This window comes from Phallusia mammillata, chromosome 7, assembly GCF_965637545.1.
Source record: "Phallusia mammillata chromosome 7, kaPhaMamm4.hap1.1, whole genome shotgun sequence".
Taxonomy (NCBI): Eukaryota; Metazoa; Chordata; class Ascidiacea; order Phlebobranchia; family Ascidiidae; genus Phallusia; species Phallusia mammillata.
The window spans coordinates 23,119,264-23,132,314 of record NC_137258.1 but is presented as its reverse complement, the minus strand read 5'-3'; the positions used below and the strand labels follow the sequence as shown (position 1 = coordinate 23,132,314).

General features: G+C 35.2%; 2 protein-coding genes across 2 annotated transcripts; one reads left to right on the top strand and one right to left on the bottom strand.

Moving 5' to 3' along the window:
* Positions 1-294: 294 nt before the first annotated feature.
* On the bottom strand, positions 295-3,462 carry LOC145238637 (uncharacterized). Its single transcript, XM_080101869.1, has 8 exons — positions 3,293-3,462; positions 2,798-2,977; positions 2,670-2,741; positions 2,181-2,348; positions 1,302-1,574; positions 778-883; positions 427-709; positions 295-357 (listed from the first exon to the last, which is right to left on the bottom strand). The coding sequence occupies exons 2-8, from the start codon at positions 2,934-2,936 to the stop codon at positions 352-354; spliced, it is 1,047 nt and encodes a 348-aa protein (XP_079957995.1). The 5' UTR covers positions 2,937-2,977; positions 3,293-3,462; the 3' UTR covers positions 295-351.
* A 3,341-nt stretch (positions 3,463-6,803) lies between these two features.
* On the top strand, positions 6,804-10,997 carry LOC145239491 (nicotinamidase-like). The gene is made up of 6 exons (XM_080102822.1): positions 6,804-6,999; positions 7,465-7,611; positions 7,851-7,985; positions 8,928-9,134; positions 9,515-9,619; positions 9,858-10,997. The coding sequence occupies exons 1-6, from the start codon at positions 6,907-6,909 to the stop codon at positions 9,924-9,926; spliced, it is 756 nt and encodes a 251-aa protein (XP_079958948.1). The 5' UTR covers positions 6,804-6,906; the 3' UTR covers positions 9,927-10,997.
* The last annotated feature ends 2,054 nt before the right edge of the window (positions 10,998-13,051 follow it).

Sequence of the window (13,051 nt, the reverse complement as noted above, 5' to 3'; positions counted from 1 at the left end):
ATATTAAGTTGCGGATAACCCACTGATGTACAAATAAATACTTGTTGATTTCCCAATTTGAAAACATGTGAGGTTGGAGATGTAGTAATGTTTACCGAGGCTGAATATAAACAAAACAAATTTTATCATTCTGTCAACGGATAGGTAAGTTTACTGAACTTACCTACAACTTCTATATCTGTTTGTTTTTCTGGTCCAGCAGAATTCCTTTCAACTTCACATGTACATTTTCCAGCTTCACTATAATTTTCAAGTGAAACATAAAGTTTTCTAACAGTTTTGTTTTGAGAAGTTGTTACAGCTTGGGATGTTTGATAAATGTTTCTGCCAGTTGATGAAGCCACTAAAATTTCATTCCTGGAACAAACATCATTAAACGTTCTTGGAAATTATACCAAACATAAAGCTAGTACCAAGTTTTGTTACCTTTTCCATGAAATCTGAGGCAATGGATAACCATATGAAGTGCAGGTGAACACTTGTTGGACATTGGTTTTGAAAACATGTGAAGTTGGTGCAACAGCAATAAAGTGTCTTGTCTATATTTGCCCCTCCATTCCAGTTTGTAGGTTTGCAAACATATTTTCCACCTTCACCAGCCTGCATCCCTGGTTGGATATAAAGAGTAGATACACCAGTGAAACTATTAACATTAGTTGAACTTTGATACACATTGCTGGAACTTGATGTTGAAACTTGGGCTGAGTTTCTGTAAGGTAATTAGGTATTTAAGTTAAGGGAATGTAGATTTTTTAAGAGGTAAGTTACGGTTTCTACCTGTACCACCTGGCTGTTGGACGTGAGTATCCAGTTATTGTGCAAGATACTGATTTTCTCTGGGTAGAAGATGCAATAACAAATGAGGATGTGAGGGTTGATTGGACTAGAAAACATAAACAAACAATACATTGCAGTTATGGCACAGAAGCTATTTAAAGTATTTACAAAAGCAGTTGAAAATAATGACTGGTTTGTTTTAAATATATCATTGAATCAAAAGTTTTTCTCTATTAATTATTTCTGTGCTCCAGGGATTAATGTTCCTTTGAAAATAATTTGCTTGATCTATACTGCATGTCTGCTCAGTTCTGTTGTGATTCATTGACCCCAAGTTCCATAATACAACACACATGTTTTATAAACACACATGACTAGTAAAAAAACACAACCACCAATTGAACTCTTCGTTTGCATTAAAGCTTAAAAGGGTGATGCAAAAACTATCAAGACTAAGTGGGAATTTAAACAAACCATTTTTAAACCACAAGGCAACATGTTTTGGCATTTATATCAAACCTTACCTTGTTTAACTTGACTGGTGACACTTAGTGCACAAGATGGAACTGTGAAACCCACAACATTCACAGTAATTGTTGTGTCCCTTGCAGGCATGGTGAGAGAAATAGTTGAACTATAGTTTGTTGTTGATGTTTCTAGTGAAGTTGTCACTCCATTAAAAGTGTAGGAAATATCCAGTGGTTGTGTAGATTGGCGTGATATTGAAATCACTACATTAAATGTTTGACCAGCAACAACACTATACTGTGATTGGTCAAGTGAGAGTTCTCTGGTTTCTGAAAACAGCACTTTAAAGACAGGACAAAAGACTACAAAAATATGTAACCAAAATTCAACAGAAACTGCTACATTGCAATAAAATGAAAACTATAGGCAAACTACACTGTGGCGCATTTCAAACAGTTTTATTTGATGCACACTTATTTTATAATGAGCATCATACAAGCAAACAGATTTAAAAAAAAAGTTATGTTGTCTTTGCATGCAGAAACTCATGGGTTCCCAAACATGTAAGTAAGAAAACAACAACAAAGTGAGGTCAAACATTGTGTCATGTAAGCATTGTTGGGTTTCTAAAACAATCAGCTTTAAAGCAGCCATATGAGCCAGATTATTTATCACAAAATACAGATTGATTTCTTGCTGCTTGCAAATTATGCAAAGTTATTAAATTTTCTATTTTTTGGTGTTAGTATTTACGACAATTTTTAGAGACATTACTTGAGGTAAACTTTTAAGCTGCTTTTTGCCAAATTTTAAGTTTTCACTGTCATGCCAAAACTAACCCTAATAATCATGGGTCCAACAGTAAATACCCTTTGACAATAATTACATTTTTATCTGGTCTGTAAAATACCTGTTGTACATTAAAAGTAATTTACCTAAATAGGAACAAATGTAGTAACGTTCCAAAGTACATTGTGCAGTGTACCATGTCCAAACATAGATTGATCCAGTCCTCTGTCCATGAAACATCATACAATCTCCATTATCACTTGGTTGATTAGATCCCCATGCATTATACCCAATGAGGGTCCATTTTGATGAACCTGGAAAAGGCAAAGGACAATACAAGCTAAATAATGTTAATGTTAAACTGATACAAATATGTAGTGAAATTCCTTTTTTAGCAAGGTATTTTAGCATGGTAAGCCATCAAAAAAACATTTTTCTGGTCCATGTTTCAAGGAAGGTAATATAGTTATCTGCCATCAGGGTAAGTAATTGCACAAAAGCAACACATTTCGACCGGTACCTTAATCCAATACAATCTTGTTCTAATGCCTATTTATTGAATATACCGTACAAATCTAAACAATATTGAGATTACAAAAATACTCAAACAGGTTTTGACTCAAAATACATCTCACCCTTTGTGGAATAAACTGTTCCATTCGGCCATTGGAATGTATTACCTACTCTGCGGCCTCCAGTGTAAGCAACTGTGAAAAAATACTGCAATTCATTGATACCAAAAACAACAATAGTTTGTGCTTACGAATTTCTGATCCAGACCATCCACTATATTCATTAGATTGCTTAACAAGTTGATCTTGTGTTTGTTGATCAGGAATGCTTGTAAGTTCTCCACCAACATCTTGACAAGCAGTCCGAGCTTCAGCATGAGTTTTATGCATTGCCGAAAGTTGAAACGATTGACCTTGACATGTGACCCCATCTAAATATGATAAAGGTTGTGATATTTTTTTGTTACTCATCTGCACAGAAAAAGTGTCTGTGTAAACACCCTTAACCTTTTATTTAAAAACTAGTCAAAAATATTAAAATGGTTTTTAAAATACCAGCCGTTACATATAGCTTGATTTAGGCAAAGTACTTACCACAATTTGACAACATATAGGCAACCAAAACAAATAAGATTGTTTTCAGATACATGTATTTTTGTTGCCAATTGTAGTTTACACATCTATAATGAATTAACTCCCTAGTAATTAACAACCAGAAACTTTGTTGCTTTGTTGAGTGGGTTTACCTTTATTGTTTGTCTGCAATCTTTACGGAAGTGTATTTCCATCACAGTAATGATGCTCTATCTATTCCTGACTTGTTGTTGTGATTGCCAGCTTTATTTAGCGGAATGAGGAGGTGTCTGTTTGCCAAGGTACGTAGCTAAGAAGCCTATATGACACAGAGCAACGCAATTTAAACAAGACTCATGTTATGTATCAATGCAAAACACCAATATTTCCATATATATACCAAGGTTGCCAACTTTTAAACGCTGCACGACTATAACAACCGTCAAAAAGGCAGAAGTATCAATATTCATAATTAATTTAAGCAGGATTCTTAAATGTTTTTAGATTCGACTATTACACATTGTATATAGACAACAAGTTCACGTGGAACAACTTTCCCTTGCATAATGGCTGGTGCCGAATGCCGTTACGAAAGGATAATAAAATGCGCAATGGTATGTTTAAAAGTCCGCGATTGCCAAAATCGTATTGCTTCACGGTTGTGAAACTTTAAACACGTTTGTTGCAAAAAAACATTATATTCGATCATTGTGTTATAATTAGACTTGCGCCTTAAAAAAAGTGGGTTAAATCCGGATGTACCTGTCTTTTAAATTAGCGACGCACTGAATTATGTACGGCCATTAGCAGTGGAACTGAATTCCCATGCTTGAATAGAAATGAATAAAGACATTGGACTGATAAACAACCGAAGTGGTGGTACCGAAATAAAGTACACACTAAAAACTTCTGCGACAACTTTTAAACGTACATTTTTTGTGGTAATAAACCTCAATGTTTCTCTGCACTGACGCATTTCATGTGGCTGCTACCAATTGCCATGTACCATGGACATGAGCGGCTTGAGCGCATGACCAAGGGACTTAAATGATGTTACAAATGAACTTAATAACTCTATATCTTAAAATCTTAGATTTTTACGTGTGTTGGATCCCATAGATCAGTGGTCTTCAACCTTTTTCAAAAGCGACCCCAATTTAAAAGAAAATTGAATCAGTATTTACATGGGACCCATTTTTTTCCGATAGGGAGAAAAATGTTTAAGTAATGCCGAAACTGAAACTATTTTCATGTAAATATGTTCGCTCAATTTTTAAGTAAACTTTAAATGTAAACATTCAGCGTGCATTATTACGCTCAAATGTTAGAACCGAAAGGTTTTATTTCATTTGGCTAATCTATTCGCGTTAAAGCTCACCAGTTTGTAAAAATCAGTAAATTTATGTATTTTCCCCTGTACCCTGTATATTATTTTGGACACATGACTTGCATGGGGCTCTATCGCGTAGCAATTGCTTGGACAACTCATGTTTTATATGGAATATTGCATCACAATAATTAGATTGAGACACGAGGTACCAACATGTACTACGAAACAAGAGCAAAGGTTGCAAACTAGAGCGAAAACATATCATTTTTTGTGTAATAAACTTAAACGCCAATAAATTAAATTTATAGCGACCCCAGACAAAGTTTAGGCGAACCCACTTGGGGTCGCGACCCACAGGTTGAAGACTACTGCCATAGAACCCCTACATACAACATGTATCACGAATGACCGTAACTATGACAATCTATTGTTAGTAATGTTGGTGTTTTTGTCAGTATAAACGTATACTGTTTCCAATTTGACTGTTCCATGTGCCAATTTCAGTAGGATGTATGTTATTGTACGTGTTTGCTAATAAGGACGACAAACCATATTATTGTTTCTTTGTTCCTAAATTTATAGCAACTTTTGTTCCTAAATTTATAGCAACTGAAATTCGATAAAATTCGCGAAAAAAGGTATTTTTAGCGAAAACGCTTTTTTTAGTGAACAAGGGTGATTAAATCACAAGCCTAAAACGCACAGTTAGTTGGTGATTTCGCAGCACAAAATTGTTTTTTTAAGCAACGTCGCTATACGGTAAACAAACTTGAGGAACAATTTAATAACGCAATGGTGCCGCTTTATTATTTCCTTTAACGAGCAAAACAAACTCAAGTGAACTCGACGGTTCCTTTCAAAATTGACACCGCGGCCGCTGCCTCTACGGAAATGTCAATTGCTGTGCTATTGTTAAAAAATGCCTCCGTCAAAAACAGCTTTGTTAAAAAAAAGTTCTTGGAAACATAATGTTTTTTACTATTCACTGCGTCCTGTCATCGATGCACGAAACATCAACAAAGTTAACCTTATCGCAGTTCATGTACGCGACATCAAGTAGAGTTAATACAAAGTAGAAAAAAAATCACACTTCCCCTTTTTTAAAGCGATAAATGGCGCTTGCATTTTTTGTCATCAAGCTTGTCAGGCCAGTATCCTGCAGTATTTTACAAGCCTGTAGTTCGAAGGGAATACAAGAACAGTAGACAGGGAGTTTATAGATAAACCTGCTTGATAAATCTATTGTGGATATGTACTAAGATTTCCAGTTTAGGTTTTTCAAAACAAATTTGTCGTGTAACTGGTGTAATGCTAAACAAAATACTACTTGTTTGTTTAAAAATTTGTCAACACAGAAACAGTAGGGGTTCACCCACCAGAACGGTAGGACTTCTTCAGAGCAATGGATGGTATTTTGCGAGAACACAAGCGAAAATTAAGTTTTTTAGGGGCACAAAACAGATAAAAATGTTACAAACCTATTGTTTATCACGAAAAACCTTTAATATCAATCTTATTAACATTACCGAGTTAAATTTGGACTTGTTTAAACGTATTTTACACTAGTAAGGTGCAACTTTTGTTTGCGCAACGATCACCTTGTGGCTTGTGACGCGCAAAGTCTATATAAAACACAAGTTGTCCAACCTATTGTTACGCAATAAAGCCTATGTAGCCATTTTGTGTCCAAAATGATACTGTGGGTAGAGAAAAATAACACATAAATTGTCTGATTTTTACAAACTGGAGAGCATAGACGCGAATTTGATTCGCCAAATTGAATGAAAATTTCGAGTTCTAACATTTCACCGTAATACTAAAAGCTAAATTGCTGTTTTTCATGTAAATTTGGCCGCTTATTTTTCATGTAAACTTTAAATATTTGCGTTCAGCGTCCATTATCACGCTCAAATGTTAGAACCCAAAAGTTTTATTCGATTTTGCCTATCAAACTCGCGTTAAATCCCACCAGTTTGTAAAAATCAGACAATTTATGTGTTTTTCCCTATACCTGCTGTATTAATTTGGACTACTTGTGTTTTATATATACTTTGGTGACGCGTAGATCGCTTTCACTTCACTTGGGGAAAGCACCGACAACAAAAGTTCGGTTTCTATGGGAAAGTTGTACGTCCCATGATCGAAAAAAGAAATTCCAAAAACATACATTTAATTGTTGTAGTTGTCAACGTTTCTACTAAATGTTATGCCCCTAATTGTAAACAGCAGTATAGTATGTACTTACTTTTCGTAAATCAATTGTCATAGGTTGGTTTCTGAAGCTTTATTCGTTTACAAGACAACAAGTGTCTCTTATAGCTCATGGGACCTTTTTTCATGGGAGCTTAAATAGAAACTAATGTTTCGGAACCAGACTCGTATGGTTAAATAAAGTGAAGTGGTTTTAGCATTACTTATTTATTTATTTCAAAGCAGTATTTGCAAAAGCATTAAAAGATGAGCCCGAATAAATGTGTTTTGTTGGTGGTGGACATGCAAAATGATTTCATTAGCGGGTCTCTAGCTATGAAAGACTGCCCAGCTAAACAGGTAAGGTAGCATGATTTACAGGTACATTTCAACCATTTCCCCCCTACTATCAGCTTAAAACTTCCTTAGTTGTGTTTGCTTAAATCTTTGTTGAAGTATTCACAGACAAGGAATCAAATTAGGAACATTTTAAAGTGTTTAACAGGGTATCATGCCTTCAATGGGCCTGGCGCACTGTGATTTATTTGTGAGTATGCCCTGATCGCTGGTCTGTACAGACGTTTTAGGGCTGATCCCGGTTGTAAATTTATGTTCATCTTAACTGATCTAGAAGTGTTGCGTTAAGCTATGACACACATGGGATGATCCAATTTGATTTTGTAGTGACCTGCTCACAATGAGTCTGCTGTCAAAATCCCTGTCTTGTTGCAAGTCTATTCATTTTTAGTTTCGGTAATTTTTACATATTTTTCTGCATCTAAATCTGTGCTTTAAAGAAATTTTTACATTACATTTTTTGTTCAGGATGGAAATCACACTATACATGTTGTAAACAAACTTACCTCCCTACCAAACTGGGACTTGATTGTATACACAAAAGATTGGCATCCTGCCGACCACATTTCATTCGTTACCAACGCTTACAAGTTTGAACGACATGAAGAATCTACGGTAAATTTCTTTGTAAATATAAAGTTATATTATATTATTTTTAGTCCTTTGACATAGTTACTAGTTTGAAACAATAATATATTCTTGGGCGAAACAGTTGTTTACCGTCAAAGTTTATGCTAAAAGTATTGTTACATGCAACAACAGTTTTTCAAAAAATACAGTATGTTTTGTCATGCAATAAAGAGCATCTATCTCACAACATGCATGGATTTTATTACTAAAATTTTATTCTGAAGATTGATCCAACATCAGCAGAAGTTTATGACAAAGTTGTTTTCAATGTTGACGGAAACCAGCGAAGAGAACAAGTTTTGTGGCCTCCACACTGTATTCAATCTTCATGGGGTTCAGAACTACATCCTGACTTACTGGTAAATAAAAGCCTCACTTACTTCTATCTCAGGGGTTCCCAACCTTTTTTCGATCTCGTACCACTTGGACGCTTTGTACTGCCACGCGTACCACTTCTTGCAGAACAACTTATTTAATCGAATCATATTTTATTAAGAATAATAATATTGGCCTACTAAAATAACACTAAAGCAAATTTAATGATATTTTTGCTTTTGTTTACTGTCCACCAATTGGCTGAGCAATCATTTGCCGTAATCAACGCCCACTGTCCCACAGTGTTGTACGGCTTTTCAAAGCAACTGTGCTTCTTGTTGGCAATTGACATGACGTGTAGTTTGTAGATCGTAATGATACGAAACAACAGAAATAGTTACGTAACAATAAGAAGAGGCTTGGGGAATTTTTTTTGTAAACAAAACCACATAAACAAAATAGAAAGTTGTGAATCCAAATTTTTGTGAAAAAAAAACGAAAGCTACTCGCGTACCACTTAAAAAACCTTCGCGTACCACCAGTTGGGAACCCCTGTTCTATCTGAATAAGATACTGATGATGCTGAAAAAGCGAAATATATATATCTTTAAACTTAAGGATGAACAACTAAATGTTTTTTCTGAACGTTCAAATTTATTAAATTTTTTTTGAATTATTAAACGGCAGCCATTTAAAATATACTATCCAAATCACAAGAAACTCAGCATCAATGATAAGACTAACAGTGTTATATTTCAGATATTATAACGCAAATATTTTTAGTCTGCTTTTAAAAGGGTGTTATATTTCCCTTTATTGTTATAAAACATACTTTAGGTGAAAAATATGTAAAATGTTTGTCAAATAAATTTGTTGCAGTCTTATGTTGGAAAAGCATTGTTCTGCTATGTCTGTATTTTAATTTGCGGATCTCAAATTTGTATGTAGTATAGTTCAAATGTCAACTTTTAAATTCCATGTTTTAGGTTGCAAATGGAAGTCATATAGTGACAAAAGGCATGGACAAACATGTCGACTCCTACTCTGCATTCTTTGATAACCAGCACTTGCAGGAGACAGAACTGAGAGAATTACTACAGAGAAATAACATCACACATGTGTTTGTGTGTGGAGTTGCAACAGATGTATGTGTGAATTTTACAGTGCAAGACAGTTTGGATCTTGGATACCAGGTCAGTTAGGTTTTAGGGTGTTTCTTGTGACATGAATTTTTCCATCTCTACTTTTTGTCAATCACGTATAAAGTAGGTTTAAGTTAATTTGTAGGTGTAAAAGTATTCACTGGTTTGTCACTAAAGTTACCACTTATACCCTTGACAAATTTGCACATATTCTTTTTGAAAACACAATTTTATTTCTGAGGTTTTTGTATCCTAAGCACAGTGTACTCTCTATATAAGTAAATTGCTCATAGTTGATGACACAAAAAACTATACAAACGTATATTTAATAATACCCAAATTCTCTGTTTTTAAAATAGTTAAAAATACAATAGCTCGGGTGTGTTATTTTTATGTCATTTGATAAAGTTATTTTACTGCATATATTTCAGACATATCTTGTAGAAGATGCCTGTGCGGGTGTAAGTTGGCAAAATATTGAAGTTGAAGTTAAAAAACTTGTTGAGAAGAAAGCTAATATCATCCAAAGTGACCAGGTGGGTTATTTTCAGCCAAACACCAAAACTTAAAAATGTCCATCGATGAATAATAAACTTATGTTTTAATGTTTACAGTAGATGTTCTTAATCATGGTTACATTTATACACAGGAACCATTTATAGCATGTTTTTCAGTTGTCCACAAGAAAGATAATGTCTAAATTGTGTGAACACAGCCACATTACTAGTGTAATTGACGTTGATAACACACCCAATAACACTTTTATTGACTCAGGTTTCTGCTGAATTGGAAAAACTACACAACGACAAGACAACAGTTACTGTCCCATGCAACCACGATTGATTACACAGTTATTGGAACTAGGGGAAATAATGCAATGATGAATGCATGCAGTAGAATCACACATGATAAACTGTGATTTGTTTGCATAGCAGTCTGTACAATAAAGTCTCATGTTTACTTTGTAAATATGATCCCAATTATTTATCCATTGAATTTTATAACTGCCCTGCTGTTGTACGTCAATTACAGTAAAATACTATGTTGTACTTTAGCAGGTACCTAAATTATACACAAATGTTTGAAAACAAACATGAAACTTTTAGGTGTTGAAAGCGACTTTGTTTTGTACACTATAATAGACAAAAAAACGTTGCAATTGTTACTGGAATTAAAAATGTACACATAATAAAACCATAGGTTACACATTGTTAGTTGAATGGTTGAACCACATTTTAAACTGCTTTATGAATTGCTTTAGTGAATGTTAGCTGTGATGTTTTGTTAGACTTATAGTCGTAATTATGTTCCATATAGTTGGTTTGTGTCAAATTACCGTGACTGTTATTTCTGAACTTTGTGTCTAAACATGTAAATATTTTTCAACTGTCTTCACACATCTATATGATGATTGGGAAAAGTTTGCCATTTAACAGCAATTGAGCTATGCAAACCAGAAGAAAACCCTATTGAAATAAAATGTTATAATAGTCAGCTCCTAAAAATCAAACACTAATGTCTAATGATTGCTAATTTGTCTAAACTTCCGTTTATCTAAATTATATCTGACCAGATTTTACTTGTTTTAATTTTCAAGCAATGTATTTTTCTTTATCATGCTTTTTTTTTTTTTGTGCCTTTCATTTCAATTTTTGCCAGTTTCCAAAATTTCGTACTTGAAAATGATGACAACAAAAACTCTATAGGTTTGACTCAGTTTGCATTGTGTTAAATTAACATTACCAGTATAATTCTACTTCAAATAATACATCTTTTAGTTGCATATTGTGACAAGTTTGTATGTGAAGCATTTGTTATTGTTATAATACTTTTACTGTGAACTTGTGATTTGTAAACTTGTGGCGGTTTGTAAAATTCAGGTTTTGTCAATAATAACAAACTTTAGTAGATTCACGTTTGTTGTGTTTTGTAAACTTGGAATCTGAGGGTTATCCCACCTAATCTCAATGCTTGAGATGAGATTAGTTTATTTCGCTTTGTGAACATAGCGATACAACAGCACAAAAACAATCACCAAGCCAAAAACAAACCAAGCCGGAAATAGCTGCGCAACGTTAAAACGTCATGGAGCGTAAAACACTAAAGGTCACAATTGGTGGATAATGGTTGAACCCGGCATTGAAAGACGTTATGTGACTGGGGCTCACAAGAAAGTGAGGTTGGCGCATTGTGGGTAAACGCGACTGGGGGCGGGAGGGAACGTTGGTGGGACCAGACGGGAGGGGCCTATAAACTAACCACCCGTGTTAGGAAAGAGGGTGGGTTTCGACAGGAAAAAGAAACCACCGAAAAAAAAACCTTGTTGGATAGTTTCGATGACTCCATATCAATTAGGAAATCTAAACTTTATCAGTCAATAAACAAGGTTCCAAAAAACGTGCATAAAAAATAGAAGATAAAGAACAAAAAAAAAACAGTCAAGGTGGAGAGCAATGTTTCATGTCTAGAGATAAGCCTTTTTTACGCTTACATTAGGCACACTTGAATGCGAGTTAGCGGTAAACATATTAAACTATTCTTTCGTAAAATTATAAACTTAACCCAATAGCTTTAAAGGCGGCGGAAGGCGGATTTTTCCTGGTAGTGTGTTTTATCATTGTGTGTATGCATGACCAAGTCTGTGTAACTCATACAGTTTTGCATGACATGCTGGCTAGGAACGCGTGGTCAATCTGTCCAGATCATTGCTTAATTGCTACAGCGCTTCGTTAATTTCTGTTCAAGCTGCGTAAATAATACTGACTTTAGGTCAGGGGTGCACAACCTGCGGCCGTACGGCCGCATGCGGCCGAGTTGACGATTTTGTGCGGCCGTGAACATGTTTATTAAAATATATGTACTGGCGGCCGTGACGTAAAAACAACTCTTTTGCTAAATATTTTGACTTTGAAACTGCTCTAATTAGATTTTGTAAGACTGTAAAGAATATTACCAGCGTGGTAACCCTGTACATTACACTTTATATACGCCTATTGTGTGCAAACAATGCAAATAAACAGTCACCTCTTGTGTCACAATATAGATTGTGACGTCATTAATAGCTCAGACGGGTCATCAGACTGTTTAGCTCAATCTGTGGATCATGTTTTAAAAATTATCCGGCCTTTTTGGACGCCATTAGATGGTTTTTGTATGTGGGACAAGCCCTATTTTCACATATTCAATTTAAAAACAAAACAAGCAGGTAATTGGCGGCCGTGGGTGAAATAAGGATCCGCAATGCGGCCGTCTTAGCAAAAAGGTTGTGCACCCCTGCTTTAGGTCAACAAGGGAGTATGTTAAAGTGTTTGGCTCCGCTTTAAAATGTCAAATGGTTCAATTACTGGCTGAAGCCTTCATAAAGACCAGCGATTGCGACATTCTTATGTCAATTTCATAGTACGCCATATATAATAAAAGCGACATGCTCAACCAAGTCGGTCTTCCAAGCAAAAATACTGCAACATGGAAAAGGAATAATCACACATGACTAAGAAAATAGACAACTTGACCGGTTCCCTGACCACATGAATGGGGGAAGCCACTACAAATGCTCGTTTAAGGCAAGCAAAGTGCTTTTGAACGTTTAGTGAGAGGTTTTATGGACTTAATTTTGACACCGTACCTCGTGTACACCAAGGGGTACACGTACCTGTTTAAGAACCCCCGCGTGAAGTCTTTTGCTTGTCTTGCGACAAAATTGTCAGTATATTTTCCCACTGAAGATTACCGGAAAATCAATGCAACTGACTACAGAATTTTCAACCTTCAAACATGTTGTTTTGCCTGCTTTTTTTGTAAACGTACCCACGCTAGGGTTGTTAATGCTGTGTACTGATGTGGTATTAGTGGCGCGTTCAGCCTTAATCTTCCGATGTGAATCAAGGGACTTTCATATTTTTGTGCGCTTTTTTGCGTTCTTACTGTGCATAGCTATGTCCAACATAGCTTTTGATACAGTTGAGTTG

Coding starts and splice junctions, on each gene's coding strand:
- LOC145238637 (XM_080101869.1), bottom strand. CDS start 2,936: ATGCATAAAACTCATGCTGAAGCTCGGACTGCTTGTCAAGATGTTGGT. Junction 2,349..2,669: donor AACAGTTTATTCCACAAAGG/GTGAGATGTATT, acceptor TGCCTTTTCCAG/GTTCATCAAAATGGACCCTC. Junction 710..777: donor CCAACAGCCAGGTGGTACAG/GTAGAAACCGTA, acceptor ATTACCTTACAG/AAACTCAGCCCAAGTTTCAA.
- LOC145239491 (XM_080102822.1), top strand. CDS start 6,907: ATGAGCCCGAATAAATGTGTTTTGTTGGTGGTGGACATGCAAAATGAT. Junction 7,986..8,927: donor AACTACATCCTGACTTACTG/GTAAATAAAAGC, acceptor TCCATGTTTTAG/GTTGCAAATGGAAGTCATAT. Junction 9,620..9,857: donor ATATCATCCAAAGTGACCAG/GTGGGTTATTTT, acceptor TTATTGACTCAG/GTTTCTGCTGAATTGGAAAA.